Source organism: Perognathus longimembris, chromosome 10, assembly GCF_023159225.1.
Source record: "Perognathus longimembris pacificus isolate PPM17 chromosome 10, ASM2315922v1, whole genome shotgun sequence".
Lineage (NCBI taxonomy): Eukaryota > Metazoa > Chordata > Mammalia > Rodentia > Heteromyidae > Perognathus > Perognathus longimembris.
Window position 1 is genome coordinate 65,336,582 of NC_063170.1, and position 15,597 is coordinate 65,352,178.

At 56.3% G+C, this 15,597-nt stretch overlaps 1 protein-coding gene across 2 annotated transcripts in view; it reads left to right on the forward strand.

Annotated features, from left to right (window-relative positions):
• Positions 1-2,733: 2,733 nt before the first annotated feature.
• Positions 2,734-15,597, forward strand: part of Bhlhe40 (basic helix-loop-helix family member e40) — a 28,377-nt gene continuing 15,513 nt past the window's right edge. The window contains exons 1-6 of one of the 2 annotated variants that reach the window (XM_048356195.1): positions 2,734-3,686; positions 3,875-3,944; positions 4,243-4,350; positions 5,277-5,400; positions 6,960-7,837; positions 13,826-13,838. In XM_048356195.1, coding sequence (XP_048212152.1) covers positions 3,607-3,686; positions 3,875-3,944; positions 4,243-4,350; positions 5,277-5,400; positions 6,960-7,816 — 1,239 coding nt within the window. In that variant the 5' untranslated portion in view covers positions 2,734-3,606 and the 3' untranslated portion in view covers positions 7,817-7,837; positions 13,826-13,838. Of the gene's footprint in view, positions 3,687-3,874; positions 3,945-4,242; positions 4,351-5,276; positions 5,401-6,959; positions 7,857-10,379; positions 10,402-13,825; positions 13,839-15,597 lie in introns of those variants that run through there. The other variant, XM_048356194.1, reaches the window with a different exon arrangement.

Genomic DNA, 15,597 nt, shown 5'->3' on the forward strand with positions numbered 1-15,597 from the left:
AAAAAAAAGGAGGAGGAAGAGGTGGGGAGGATTCAGGGAAAGGGAGGAGGAGGAGGGGGAGGAGGGGAAGGGAGGAGGGGAGGAGGAGGAGGAGGAGGAGGGGGAGGAGGAGGGGGAAGAGGAGGAGGAGGGGGAGGAGGAGGGGGAAGAGGAGGAGGAGGAGGAGGAGGAGGAGGAGGAGGAGGAGGAGGAGGAGGAGGAGGAAATAATTTTAGACATGGACACTAGTGGCTCATACCTGTAATCCTAATTACTCAAGAGGCTGGGGATGGCAGTTCAAAACCAGCAGGGAATTCTTTCAGGCTCTTATTTCCAATTAACTACCAAAAAGTTTCAAGTGGAGCTGGAGCTCCGCAAGTGGGAGAGCACCAGCCTTGAGCAAAAAGAAAAAAAAAGAAAAAGCACAGGGTGAGAGCCTAGGCCTAGAGTTCAAACCCCAGGAGGAAGAAGAAGAAACAGTCCACACACGATAGGGTAGATAGTTTTGGAAACTATATTTGGAAGAAACCACAAGCAGGTAGGAAGTAGCACCAGCCTGTAACCCCAGCAAAGAGGAGGCTGTGACCTGAGGAAGCAGCTTGAGGCCAGTTGAAACATAATAATACATATTAAGACCTTATCCAAAAATAAATAAATAAATAAAAGAAGAAAAATTGGTGGGGGTTTTCGCTGCTGTTTTCTTTGCTTAAATTTTGCCACTTAAACAACCCGCAGGGCATGTGTAGGCAAACCCCAAAGACTGATAAGGAATTTAAAAAATGCTGTTGCCCGGAGGAGCCGGGAGCAATGGAAGCGGAAATGCTGGGGTTCACTCCTGGCTGCGGGGGGGGGGGGGGGTGAGGGGAGGGGGGGGCACAAGCCGTGGCCTTTGAATCCTTTCTCCAGGAGGCGCTCATCTCCTGGTGGAAAAGCCATGGCGTGGCGAATGACTCCGGAGGTGCCAGGCCTCCAGGGTGCAGGGAAAGTGAGGGACACCATTCCTGTGTGACCCCCGAAGCTCATCCCTTCCCCCTCCCCTCCCCGGCGAGGGAGGGAGGGAGGGAGGGGGGTGTCTCAGCCGCCGCGAGGTCACGCGGGCTCGCGCTGCCGAGCAGGATGCATTTCTCACACTTGCTAATGGGTCTGACGCGGGTGGGAACGTCCACAGGAAGGAAACCGGAGCTCTCCAAAGCCATCCGAAGGAAGTGCACTCCCGGTCTGCTCAGACGTGCGAACCCCAGTCCTCCAGACCGGCCTGGACCGGGTTACCATCCAGTCTGCCACCCCCTCCCCTGGGGCGCGCCCCCCCCCGCCGCCGCCCCCGGAACACAGATCCATCCCCAGTCCTGGCGGTGACCCCATTCTCTCTCTCTCTTCGCCTTCCCCACAGCCGAGTCAGCCGCGGCGGGGGATGACTGACCCCAGGCGCGGTGGGAAGGTATTACAGTCATCTCCCGACTCCCAGGCCTTGCGGGGCCCCGGGGGTGCGCTGGGGCGCCCGGGTCAGTGAAATCCCCAGCGCGGCCTCATTTGAGTCACGCATTTCCCCCCGGGTCCCCCTGATCCAGAACGGGAAAAGTCACCAAGCCCTCACTATTCCGGGCGGCGGGGAGGGGGGGGGGGAGCCGCCCTCACCCCGGACTCCACCCCCACCCCGTCCGGGCCTAATTGAGGTCGCCCAGTACGGAGTCACCGAATTTTTTTCTGCCCCAGGCTCAGGCCCCCCCCCCCCCAGTCGTCTCTCCTCCCCCTCCCTCCCCGCGCCCACCTTGGCGCCCTGGTTAATATTAAAAACTGGCCACGGGGCCACCTCGTCTTCTTTACCCCGAGAGGGGTAGGTCCCCCCAAGGCTGTCCCACCCCCATCCTTGCAGCAGAGGGTCTTCCCAAGTTCAAGATCAACGTGGGGTGCGCGTCTGCAGCGCTGGGCGCCACGCCACGCCTCGCACGGGGTGAAGGGCCGAGCGGCAGCATTTCACCGAGCCGGGGCAGCGGTGTCACCGCCGGCATTGTTGTTGTTGTTATTATTGCGTTCTTGCTGGCTTTTCCCTGCTTTCCCAGCCCAGGTTACAGACAGATCGTGGGCGCCTCGCAGTTCCGGGCAGCAGAGATCGCCGGCTTCCCCCCCCCCCCCCCCACCCCCGGGGCAGACACCGCTTCTCCGCAGGGTGTCAGCCCCCGCAGCCCCGGGTCCTGCGGCCCCAGGCCCGGCCACGTGGAGCGTCACGCCCCGCACTGCTGCAGGGCCGGCGCGCGGCTGCGGTTGTGTAACGCCGCAGCCCCGCGGGGAGGCGACCCGGACCGGGGAGCGAGGGAGGGAGGGGAGGGAGGAAGGGCGGGCGCGGTGCCCGGGGAGGGAGGTGGGGTCACCGGGGAGGGGCTGCGCCGGCGGATGCCCGCGGCCCGGAGCCCCCCGCTCCCCCCTCTCTCTCCCCCCCCCCCCCCGCAGGGCTCGCTCGGCGCGCGGTCAGGTGCGCGCAGCGTGCCGGCCCGCGGCCCCGGCTGCCCCGCGGGCTGGCGGCGCGCCCGCTTCCCATGGGGTGACATCCGCCCCGCCCCCGGCCCCGCCCCGAGGCGGGCGATTCCTGGACGCGGGGCGGGCGGGGAGGGGGTGATGCGGGGAGGGTGGGGGGGCACGGCGGAAAGAAACCCCGGCCTCTGGGGAGGGCGGGGGGGGGGGGGCCGGCGGCTCCCGGGGCTGCGCGCGGCCGGCCGGGGCGGGGGAGGAGGAAGAGGGCCGCGGAGGGAGGGTGCGAGCGAGCGAGCGAGCGAGGGGATATTCCTCTCCCGGCTTGAGTCAGACGCGGGCGGATCCGTCCTCCCCCGTCCCCTCCCGGGAGACGGGAACTTACTTCATTTCCCTGGGGCAGGTTCGCCCACGTCGCCCACCCTGCCCCCCACCGCCTCTCCACTCCCCCCCCCACCCCTTCCTCCTCCCGCTGCCGCGCGGCCTCCCCCCCCCCTCCGGACCCGCACCGGCCGACACCCCCTCTTTCGGGGAAAAGGAGGCCGCAGACACCTGGGGGGCCGGGCGGGGGAGGGGGCGGGGGCTCCCTCGCCGCCGCCGCCGCCGCCGGATCGTTGTCCAACACGTGAGACTCATGTGATTGAAGCCGGGGAGGGCGGGCAGGTCCTCCTTCCCTCCCCGGCCGCGGCCAGACGTGCCTGGAGTCACAGGGTTGAACACGTAGCTCCCACCCACCCACTCGCTCCCATTTAACCCAGCCCGCAGCCTCTCCTCCAGTACTCCCCGGCTCGGCCCCCCCCTCTCTCCTCCGCCCCCCCCTCCCGGCTCCCGCCCTCCCGCCTCCCTCCCCGCCCGCCCCACTCCTCATTCACTTGGCTCGCACGGTGCAGACCGCGCTCGGAGCACACACCGCCAGTCCGTGCGCAGAGCCGGAGCGCCGCGGAGACCCCGGGCCATGCACGCCCCCCGCTGACGCGACCACCGCCACGCCAGCCGCGAGCTTCGGGCAGAGCCCCGCGCGTCCCCGGGAGCTCCGGACTCCGCGGGACCCTCCGCCGAGAGATCCCCCCCCCCCATCTCCTCCTCGTCTTCTCCCCGAAAACCCCTTCCGGGACGGTCGGCAGCCGCGAGCAGCGCGCGGTGGCCCCGGTTCGCCGCGCCATGGAGCGGATCCCCAGCGCGCAGCCACCCCCTGCCTGCCTGCCCAAAACGCCGGTGCTGGAGCCCGGAGACCTGCCCGGGTGAGTTGGCAGCCGGGGGCCCTCGCAAGCCTGCAACCCCAGCGGGGTTCTGAACTGAGGGCGCATCCCCCGTCCTCCCCCCCCCCACACACACCGAGGGATGGGGTGGGGGTGTCCTCGCCCGGGCAGGGCGCCCCGCAAGCCGGTGCGCACGCAGTCACGACCCTCCTCGGCCCCTCTTCCTGCAGGATGGACTTCGCCCACATGTACCAAGTGTACAAATCGCGGCGGGGCATCAAGCGGAGCGAGGACAGCAAGGTACGTGCACCCCAGGGGACCCCCCCTCCCCGCCCCTGCGCCCCAGCCCCTCGCGCGCACGCAGTTGACAAAGTTTGCTCGGTTGGCGGCTGGCGAGGGGCGGGGGGGTGGGGGGCAGTGACGCCGGGAGAGGTCCCCGTGCTACCGCGGAGCAACTAGGAGGAGGGGGATCCAGGTGGAGTGGGTGCTCTGATCGCGGCTCCGCGCTGCGGGATCGGGACCCCGGTGGCGGGGTGGGGAGGGAGGTGACGCACCCCGGTTCTCCATCACCCACCGCCCCTCCGCGCGCGCCCCGCAGGAGACCTACAAACTGCCACACCGGCTCATCGAGAAAAAGAGACGTGACCGGATTAACGAGTGCATCGCCCAGCTGAAGGACCTCCTCCCCGAACATCTCAAACTTACAGTAAGTGAGAAGCTGGCGGGGCTCCAGCCCAGCTCCGCGGCCCACCCGGCGGGCGGGGGTCACCCGCCGCCTGCAGGCGCCGCGGGGAAATGCAGGCCAGACGGCCGGATCCGAGCTGCAGCCCTGGCCGCCTTGGGTGGTTGTGGGGGGTAGCAGGGAGGGGTCCATGCCCCCAGTCCTAGAACTTTCTGGCAACACACACACACACACACACACACACACACACACACACGCTCCCCTCGCAAATGAGAGGAGCCTCTTGTTTCCTTCCAAGTTGGCTCCAACAGTAGCTGGGCTTCCTAGTCAGACGTTTTTAAGGTGTTTCCCTTCTGGGGTGATTTTCAGGGTTGTTTTGTCTTCCTGACTCAAAGGAGCAAGCCCCAAACAACGCAAAGATTTTGTGTTTTATCTATCCCTTAGCCATCTCCATTTCCGTAAGAGGTCCTTCCTTGGTGTGTGATTTTTTTTTTTTCTTTTCCATCCTACTCTTTGGCAGTAAGCAAAAGCCTAACAACAGCCTTTGGTCTGGAAAAGGAAAAATAATATCTGGGAGAGGGGGGAAAAGGCTGCCTAAGCTGGAAGTCTTGAGTGTCAGGGGAGGAAAGAAAAGGGCTAAGCTTGGCAGAGGCAGTGGAAGCCCCTCCCTGGGTTGACACTGAAACGTTATCTCCAGACTCCCCGGAGTTAAGGTCATGGGCGGGCGGTTGCTGAAGAATTGTATCCGACAAACCTCTGGGCTTGGTAGCAGCTGCCAAAGACCGATGACATGTGCCCTTTACTCTTTAATCATGTCAGAGCTTTTGTTTTTTCCTTCTTTAGAGACGTTTCTGTTGGCTAAGAACTGTCCCAGAGACAGAATCTCACTGATCTCTCCCCACTGATGAGAGTTGCATTTTATTTATTTTTTGCTTCGTTTTTAATTGCAGACTTTGGGTCACTTGGAAAAAGCAGTGGTTCTGGAACTTACCTTGAAGCACGTGAAAGCGCTAACAAATCTAATTGATCAGCAGCAGCAGAAAATCATTGCCCTGCAGAGCGGTTTACAAGCTGGTGAGTGCCCGAATCCGATTAGCATCTCGGTTCCTAGCTGAGCCAGAGGCTCAGCATCTGTTGGAAGTTAGTTCTATGTCTGCAGCCCATGGCTTCTGCGCATTCACTGGGGAAGACTCGTTTTTGTGTTTTTTTTTTTAATCTTTCCCAAAAGGTCAGACTTTCCATTTGGCATGCTGCTGTATGCCACCTGGCATGAAAACGTATTAGTCAAATGATAAACTGTTTCGGTGGAGTCAGTGCTCAGAGATTTCCCCAGTTCCGTTAAATATGCCAAGGCCCCCCGCTATTTGCATTGTGGCTGCTTTGCACTTGGTCTACTTTTCTCTGTCTCATCGGAGACTTAAAATCGCAGCTGTACCCGTTTCTTTCCTTCCTGGTCATTCTTCATGAGGTGCATGACTGCAGGAGTTTTTCCTACCTTGCACTGTAGTTTCCTGAATAGCCACTAGGTATCTGGATCAATTGCACAATCTTAACGAAACCACTGAAGTTTCGTTGTTCTCCTCTACTGACGTCCAGAGAATGCCATTCCCCTTGTAGCCTTCCAGGCCCACCCCTTGTAAGTAACCCTTGTACAACCAGGGGGGATTCTTATACAACTCCCTTGTCCATTCCTCTCTGAATTCCTTTCCAAGGCCGTCAGGATGAGAGCCACAAAAATCCAGCAAGTTTATCTGCTCGTTTTCTCACTAAAAATCAGGAGGAGATGGAACTTTTTTTTCCCGCCCATTAAGGGATTGTGAATAAAGTACGTGGCCTAATTAAAGTTTATGGTGGTAGCTTTCCTATGTCTGGAACATAAACTTGTGTTAGGCCATACTGTTCCTTCACCTCCCCCCCCCCTTTTTTTTTCTTTTAAGAAAAATAGCCTTACACATTTTGCCACTGTGAGACTAGTGTTCTCTGTTTTGACTCTTGGGTTTAAAAATCTATAAGAACTTTCATGACTGGGGCACTTCAGAAAGAAATTCACAAGCAAACTACAACCTCAGCAAGAGCAGAGTAGACCACCTTGTTTAGGGTAGGGTATTACACAGCCACTAAAAATGATCATTGGGGCTCAGTGGCTGAGCATTGGCTTAACAGACGTGAGACTGTGGTTTCAATCCCTAGCACCAGGAGAGGGGGAAAAGTCTCTCCCGTGGTAGGATTACAGATTATTTTCTGTCATTTTTGGAGTTAGAAATGCAAATGATTAACTGCTTTAAAATAACAATCATAAAGCCAGATGCCGGTGGTGGCGTATGCCTGTGATCTTACCTCCTCAGGAGGCTGAGGATTGCAGTTCAAAGCCAGCCAGGGCCTGGAAGTCCATGAGACTCTAAACTCCCACGAACCACCAGAAAACCAGAAGTGGTGCTGTGGCTCAAAGTAGTAGAGTGGTCGTAGTAGCCTTGAGCGAAAGAGCTCAGGAACCGCGCCCACACCCACAGTTCAAGCCCCAGGACTGGCAAAATAATAATAGTAATAATAATAATACTACTAGTGCTGCAAGTCCCTGGCATACCGCAGCCCCTTCTGAAAAGCTCTTCTCTTGGACCTGTGCGTGTCTCCAGGTGAGCTGTCTGGGAGAAGCGTGGAAGCAGGCCAAGAGATGTTCTGCTCGGGTTTCCAGACCTGTGCCCGGGAGGTACTTCAGTACCTGGCCAAGCACGAGAACGCGCGGGACGTGAAGTCCTCGCAGCTGGTGGCGCACCTGCACCGCGTGGTCTCCGAGCTGCTGCAGGGGGGCCCGGCCAGGAAACCCTCGGACTCGGCCTCCAAAGCCGTGGACTTGAAGGAGAAGCCCGGCTCCCTGGTCCGAGGCTCCGAAGGCCCCGGGAAGAACTGCGTGCCGGTCATCCAGCGGACTTTCGCCGCCTCGAGCGGGGAGCAGAGTGGCAGCGACACGGACACAGACAGCGGCTACGGGGGGGAGTCGGAGAAAGGCGACCCGCGTGGGGAGCAGCCCTACTTCAAAGGCGAGCACGGGCGCAGGTTCGCCCTGGGAGACCGGGTCAGCACCATTAAGCAGGAGTCCGAAGAGCCCCCCTCCAAGAAGAGCCGCATGCAGCTCCCGGACGACGAGGGCCCTTTCCCCGGCGGCGACCTCATCAGCTCCCCTTTCCTGGCTCCTCACCCACACCAGCCTCCCTTCTGCCTGCCCTTCTATCTGATCCCCCCCTCCGCCACGGCCTATCTGCCCATGCTGGAGAAATGCTGGTACCCCACCTCCGTGCCCGTCCTCTACCCGGGCCTCAACGCCTCGGCGGCCGCCCTCACCACCTTCATGAACCCGGACAAGATCTCCGCCCCTCTGCTCATGCCTCAGAGACTCCCTTCCCCCCTGACAGCCCACCCGGCCCTCGACTCCTCCGCCCTGCTCCAGGCTCTGAAACAGATCCCCCCTTTAAACTTAGAAACCAAAGACTAACCTCTAAGGGATCGTGCTACTTCGCTTTCCTTCCTTCCACGCACACACGCGCGCGCACGCGCACACACACACACGCACTGTGCGCGTGCGGTGAGATTGTTCCTTTGGGCACACTCAGATCCTTTGAGGTAAAGACAGGAGGCAGGTGTGTGTGTGCGTGCACGCGCGTGTGCAAGTGTGCGTGTGCGGGTACAGGACATGCAAGCTGCTTGTGGTCCAGGGAAAAGCCTCCTGATGTCAGCAGGAGGTGCGGTGGGAATTGGGGGGTGGGAGGGGCGGGGGGGGGGGGGATCCTAGCAGACTTCTGGGCTTTTTTTTTTTCCTTCCCAGAGACTAGACCACCCTCACTCCACACTTTGATTCAAGTCAGCTGGATTTTCAAAAGCTTCAAACTCTCAGTCTGTGAGTCACCCCTCCAGTTGGGGAGTTGGGTCTGTGGCTTTGAGGGAAGAAAAAAAAAAAAAAAAAGGTACTTTGAAAGAAAAAAAAAAGGGCTTTCCAGAACACAGCTCCCAGCCAGCTGTTAGAACCCCACCCTGGCCCCCGTATTGTTTTCTCTGACTCACTAGACAGAGGGCAGAACTGTCAGACCGCTTTCTGCTGGGAGATGAGGTAGCAGACACTGTCTAGTTAGTGGTGGAGGCTTTTGGGGAGAGGCCGCAGGTTCTGCTCTCATCCCCAGCCCTGGGTGAAGCAAGAAAGAGAATGTCGTTTCCTTCTCAGGATTTCATAGTGATAACCGTACTACGGAACTGAAAATGGCCCCTTTGTACAAGCTGCGCCGACGTGGAATGAACGAGGAATTCCCCAGGCCTCTGGGCACCTTGCTTCTCAAGTTGCACAGTTAGGACATGCTGTCCAGGAAACCAAAAAAAAAAAAAAGAGTCTGAGATGTGCAAATGCTCCCCTAGCCCCCCGGAAGTGCACAAAGTTCAATAACCAGTCGCTACCTTTCTTGCATAGCTAGACTCCGTTTTAAATTCTAAAGCTTTGAAGCAAGCTTAGCCTCTCGAAGGCCTAACTCAGCCTTGGCCATGCTAGCTCCTTTCTGCAGGCTAAATCCTCTCGCCCAACAGCATATGGAGTGTCCTTATTGCTAAGTAGGATTCGCTCTCCTTCAAAGAAGTTTTATTTTTGCTCTAGTCCTTGTTTTTCGGACTTGTCCAGCCAGCTCTGCACCAGCTTTTCAAAAATGCACTATGCTTAATTGCTCGTCATGTGTTAACTATTTCATTTTCCTGTCTTTATTTTTTGGTAATAAAGTTGTTGCCTTTATTTGTAAAGCTATTATAAATATATATTATATAAATATATATATAAAAGGAAAGTGTTTCAGATGTTTATTTGTACATTTACTTGAACTACAAAGTGAGGAAAAAGATGAATGTATTCCTGTTTTTGAAGAGAAGAATAATTTTTTTTCTCTAGGGAGAGGTACAGTGTTTATATTTTAGAACCTTCCTGAAGGTGTGACATTGTAAATATTTTTATCTATGAGTAAATGTTAAGTAGTTGTTTTAAAATGCTTAATAAAATAATCCTTTTCCTGTGGAAGAGAAAGATGGCCTCCTGGGTTTATTTTATTTTTTCCAATAGTTGCGTTCTGTGGTGTCCTTTTAGAAGTGCGAATTCATTTAGCTTTTCCTGTACTTTGCATTCAGTCAAAATAACTTAAGGCAGTAAATGAATATCGGTTTATTTTATTCTCTCAACACCTTGTTTTGGCCAGAAGCATGCAATAAACATACTTTGAAGCAAAAAGTACATTTCCTCCCCAACCCCCACCGCTGCATTCAAAGTCTCCAGAACTTGACAGAACACTGACGTATGAACTTGCAGAGTGTCTGGAGGTCTGGCCGCAGGGGTAGCACATTGAGGAAAGATTTAATGGATTATTAAGCAATAATAATTGATGCAGGGGAGAGCACCACTTTTGCCAAGGCAGGCTAACTCCTTTGAATCTAGCAAATTCTAGTGGATTTGCCATATCCTGTTCTATTGCTGCTGGAGGCAACGTTCCATAATTATTTTCTACATCCTTCCTGGACTTCCTCTCCTTGAGGGGTGTGTGTGTGTGTGTGTGTGTGTGTGTGTGTGTGTGAATGAATATTGGTGTTCCTTACTCAAGTGCTTTTATTTAATAACTAACCCCCCCCCAAAAAAAAACTTTCATGAGAAAAATGGGAAGTGATCCCATCCAGTGCTTTTGCTTCTCCACCTGGAAGTAAGCATTCCTGTTCCTTCCTTGTTCTAGACATTTCCTGGTAGCCTGCCCTTGACAGGACATTTTCCCAGCCCCCAGAGCATGGAACCTTCCAGAACTGCTCAGGCTTGCTTGCAGCCCCTGCAGAGATGTGGCTGTGGAGGAATTCTCAGCCAGGTATGTGTACATTCAGAGGTGTGGGGTCACTCCCCCACGTCCAGGTGGTTAGTGGAAAGGCATGTGATTTGGGGGGGGGGGCCACCAGCAATCTCCCACACCTGTTTCCTACTAGACAAAAAGCACAAGATTCTGGGTCTTTCTCCCCGATCTTGCAACAGGCAGATGGCAAATTCCGTACAGCCCACCTTCCTTCCAGTTCCTTGAGAGTGGGCCCATGCAGATGGCCTGACTTCCCGCGAAGCCCCTGAATTCTTCAACAAGTTACCAGAACTTTCTAGCTACAATTTTTTTTTTTTTTTTTTTTTTGTGAAATCCCAAACCAAGCCAAGTTTATCTTGGTTTCATGGAACCTGGGGTGGAGTTGAAAGCCAGCCCAAATCCTTTTGGCATGTCCTGCTCTCCTAAGCCCAGGACTTAAGGAGTAGCAGGAGACAGCAGGAAGAGGTTGGAACACCCTGAACTGAGAAGAAAAAGAAAAGGGGGGGGGGGTCGGGGAATTTCAGCATTTCCCCCCTCCCTTCACCCCCCCCCACCCTGCAGTCTGCCTCATGGATGCTCCCCCAAGTCGCAGCTGTCTCTGTGGGCTCTTGGGGCGCCCTTGACCTTGCTTCTAGCCCAGTTCCAAGGGTACTCAAGTGTGCGCTCTGGGGGAGGCGGCGTGGGAGGGGACCTGCCGGGCAGCCCTTTTTGGGGGGGGGGGGACAAAGGGGACCTTTGTTTAGGAAGGTGTGTGTGTGTGTGTGTGTGTGTGTGTGTGTGTGTGTGTGTGCTGGTGGGGGGAGGAGGGGAAGGCCCGCCGCCGAGGCCCGGGAGTGAGGCCGGGCGCACGGGGCAGGCCGGGGGCCCGGGCGGGCGGGCGGGCGGGCGGGCGGGATGGCCTCACCCGGCGCTGACCCGCCGCGCCTGTTGACACCACGTCACGTTTCCGACTCCAGCCTTTCATGTGCGGCCGGCGGCTAAAAGCGGCTGCGGGTTCCTGGAAGCAGACGTGCCTGGCACGGCGTCAGCAGAAACCCGATCCCCGGGGAGGCTTGGCACGGCCTCCGGGATCGCTCGGTCCCCAGAAATAGGGCCTGGCCACGGCGGGGCGCGGTTCCCAGCACCCCCCCCCCCTCACCACCACCACCCCTGGCGCGCCGGGGAGAGGATCCGCCGCGGGCCCGCCGGGGCGCACGGAGGAGGGCGCACGGGGCGCGCAGAACAGGAGCGGAACCCCCCTCCTGCACACGGCCACCCAGCACCCAGTACTGCCGAGGGTACTTGACCGCTCGTGCGTTGTAGATCGATGAAAGTCTGCTCAGAGGGTGGAAACTTGGGCTCCCCCGGTGGGGGGGGGGGGAGGGCGGCTTCCCCGTGGGTGAAACGGTTGGTGGCGTGGCGGATGGGTTGGGTGGGTGTGCGTTGCTCTAGCCCAGGCCCACAGGGGCTCACGCGTGGCATCCTAGCTACTCAGGAGGCCGAGCTCCGCCCACCGTGGCTCAAAGCCAGCCTCGGGCAGCCAAGTCCAGGAGCCATGTCATCCCCCAATTAACGGGTTCAAAGGCCTCAGTGCGGCTGTGGCTCAAGTGGTAGAGCACCCCGGCCTTGGGTGAAAGGGCTCGGGGACAGCACACCCAGGACTGGCACCAAAAAAAAAAGAAAAGTAATAATAATTGCAGTGATCTTGAGTGCTTTGCTTATGTCAGGCTCTTCACTAAGTACTTGGTGTTAATTATCTCTGATTCTTACAGCAATGCTGAAGCAGTATACTAATGTCCCAAACCCCACCAAAGCTGGCTGAAACATTTTTCCCCCAGTATAAGTTTTATACTCAGGGCTTCTCTCCTCCCTTTTTAAAAAAAATTATATTTTGACATAGGAACCCGCTTTCTTTTCTTTTCCTTTTTTTTTTTGCCCCAGTATAAGCCTGGACTGTGATCCACCTATTTTATACTTCATGTGTGGCTGGGACGGCAGACGGACGCTCACCACCACACCCCGCTTCTTCAGTTCAGATGGAGACTCACTGACGTTTCTGCCAGACTAGCCTAGACCCATGAGCCTGCTGATCTGTCTCCCACATAGCTGGAATGACTCGTGTGTGCCTCTGTGCCAGTGACAGGTTGAGAAGAAACACCCTCATCGGCGGGCCCTGGCTGGCTTGGAATTGTCATCCCCTAGTAGCTTAGGATTACTGGCATGAGCCCCCAACAGCTGGCTGAAAGCAATTTTCAACCTGCCCCTCTTCGATAGTTAAGCTCAGCGAGGTGACATGATCTTCTGAGGTGACACTGGGCGCGCAGTAGGGACCTGCTTCTGAACTGAGAGCTTCCTTTGGGCTTTGGCATGCGTTACCTCATGGAACTGGCCTAGGAGCCCTGTACTCCGACACAGTGCACGGACCAGATAATAGGCTTTGTTTCCTTACCAGTGCCCTCCTACCTGTTTACCCACGTGCAGCCCTGTTCCACGGCCAAGCACAGACAGGTACTAACGCTGAACCGGGCAGTACGTGGGAGCCCGTGCAGGTGGACGATGCTGAGAACCGGAACGAGCGTCGGAGGAGGTGCTATCCCCGATTCTTTTGGGGCGGCAGTGGGAGGCAACCTTTCCTCTCATCTCAAGACTGGGAGGTGAAGCCAGGTACCGGTGGCTCACGCCTGCAATCCTAGCTACTCAGGAAGCTGAGCTCTGAGGATCACAGTTCAAAGCCAACCCGGCAGGAAAGTGTGTGAGACTCTTATCTCCAATTATTCACCAAAAAAAGCTAGAAGTGGAGCTGTGGTTCGACAGGTAGAGCACCAGCCTTGAATGAAAAAGCTAAGGGACAGAGCTCAGGCTGTTCAAGAAACCCCAATACCAGCACACATTCATACATATACAGACACATACATACATACATATATATAATAGGCAATATATTATTATATGATTATATTATATTATATATTATACAACATATAAGATGGTAGATGTTTGTGTTATACAAATATTTATATATTATTATAGTATGTAAATATTCATAAATATAATATATAATAAGCAAGAGGCAGATTCACTTCTAGAGGGAGCCAGCATCTCAGGTTCAAGCTTGGCCAGAGGCCTCTGGGGCCCCAGGGGCTCAAAGAAGAGACCGGAGGGGTGGAGTTCCCATCTGGTTTCCTATAAGAACAGTGTGTTCATGGGGTCATCCTTTCTGGGCCCCTCATATCTCCTCTGGGGCTACCAAGTGTCAGGGAGAGAGGCGAGCAGGGAGGCTCGCCCCAGCCTTCCCCCCACCCTCAAAGGGAGCAACTTCCCCTTTCTCGGCCCCGAATCTGGCTGTGGTTGGCGTGAACGAGAGCTCTGCTACTGAAAAGCCATGGCTACGGGGCACAAGGTTCCAACCCATGGCCCTTCCTCGAACACCTCCTGCCCTGCCATCCCAGGGGGCCAGGGCCCTCAGGGCCCTCCCCCCATACACCCCACCCAGCACCACCCCTGTTTATCCCAAGCCATCTGTTTGGCCTGAACTTGAGCCGGCAGAGCCTCGCCCCTCAGCTGGGGAAGCCACTGACATGTTGGTCTCCGTCTTGTGATGTGGCTGGATTTGGGCCCAGACAGCCTCTTTGGTTAGAGACAGGGCCCCTCCCTCCCTCACTCTCTCCCTCCCTTCCTTCCGTGTCAAGGTCGCAGAGGTAGGACGTGGGGACATCACAAGGCCACTTGGGCCAGGGGCAGCCTCGGGCTGAGGCCAGGGGCTGGGGGCTGCCAACCTGGACTCCTTTGATGTCCTGGAAGTCAGGACTTCCTGTCCCCTTACTGCCTTTAGGGAGGAAAGGGACAGGAATGTGTCTATTTGTGTAAAGAGCAAATTAAAACTGAAAAAAAAAAAACCAGTTATGGGTGAGCCTGTAAGGAATAAGGATTATGCAAGGGTCTCAGGAATTGAAGCAGAATGCAGGAGGTGCAGACAGCTCTTTCTAGACAAGAGAAAAAGGAGGGAGGGAAGGAAGCAAGGGAGGAAGGAAAGGAAGGAGGGCAGGGGGGCCCTATGTTTCTTGGAGTTCTGAATAAAACCTCTCAGCCAGTGCCTGTGGCTCACGCCTGTACTCCTAACTACTCAGGAGGCTGAGATCTGAGGATCACAGTTTGAGGATCACAGCCTGGGCAGGAAAGTGCATGAGCCTCTTTATCTCCAATGCACCACCAAAAAGCTGTTCTAGGACAGCATGGGCTAGCTATCTAGTGAGAGCTTGTCTTGGAAAACCAAAAAGAAAAACATGGATTATAATGGTCCCTCATGTAGCATTTTACCTGCCACAAAGTCCCCAACTCATGGGCTGGGAAGGTGGCTTAGCAGTAGAGTGTTTGCCTAGTATGCATGAAGCCCTGGGTTCGATTCCTCAGTACCATATAAACAGAAAAGGCTGGAAGTGGTGCTGTGGCTCAAGTGGTAGAGTGCTAGCCTTGAGAAAAAGAAGCTCAAGGACAGTGCCCAGGCCTTGAGTTCAAGCCCTGGGACTGACAAAAAAAAAAAAAAAAAGCCCTTGATTCATTCCAGATTCAACGTTTTGGGGAGACCCAGCACTCTGCCTACACATACATAGGAGCTAATAGCAAATGGGGCGAACTGGAAATGGGGCCCAGGATGCAGAAGTAGGGGTGGGCACAGACATCTGCTGTTTTGTGAGGATGAATGTTATCCTAGGTGGAAGCCAGCCATATTGAGATAGCCTAAGCATTTGTTGACTAAATGAAGTCACAGGAACTTACTCACACCAAAGTGTAAATGATTGATGGGAACATTCTTTTCCTGAAAGATACTCCGGGAGGAAAGACTTGAGGAGCGACAAGAATGTCTCCAGCACACACACCAGAGCATCTTGCGTAAGCTGCATGTGTGTACTTCTACAACACTGAGACTCCTTGGAAATTCGGTAGACTCACTCGAGATCACACAGCAGGCGGGTGGCAGCAGCAGGGTTTAAACCAATGCGTGATGCAAACATCCGCGCTCCAAGAGTCTGGGGTGCCCAATGCCAGGGGCGTGAGGCAGGAAGAGAGTAACCCACGAACCAAGTCCCTACTCCTGCCAGGAGCAGGCTGGACGGGTGGGCGCCCAGGGCACTGGGAAAGGCCTGGGAGCCCTTCATTCATTCCCCAAGGGGGAAGACAATGTCTGTGGGACATTTCCACCAGGTGGTTGGTGGAAAGGACGGGAGAAGGAAAGCCCAGAGTTGTTGGAGTCTGGAGTCTACATGATGTTGGGGTGTTGGTAGGCCCGTGGAGCTTGGTTTCCTGGAGTGGGCGGGGTGTTCCCCAGTCTTCCCCAGCGGGGGGGGGGGGGGGGCCTGGCTACCGGAGGGAAGGGAAGAAGCGCCCTGCCTGGTCCTGCCTGGCCCCGCACCCCGTGGGGCCCCCCGGCCTGGGCTCCGCT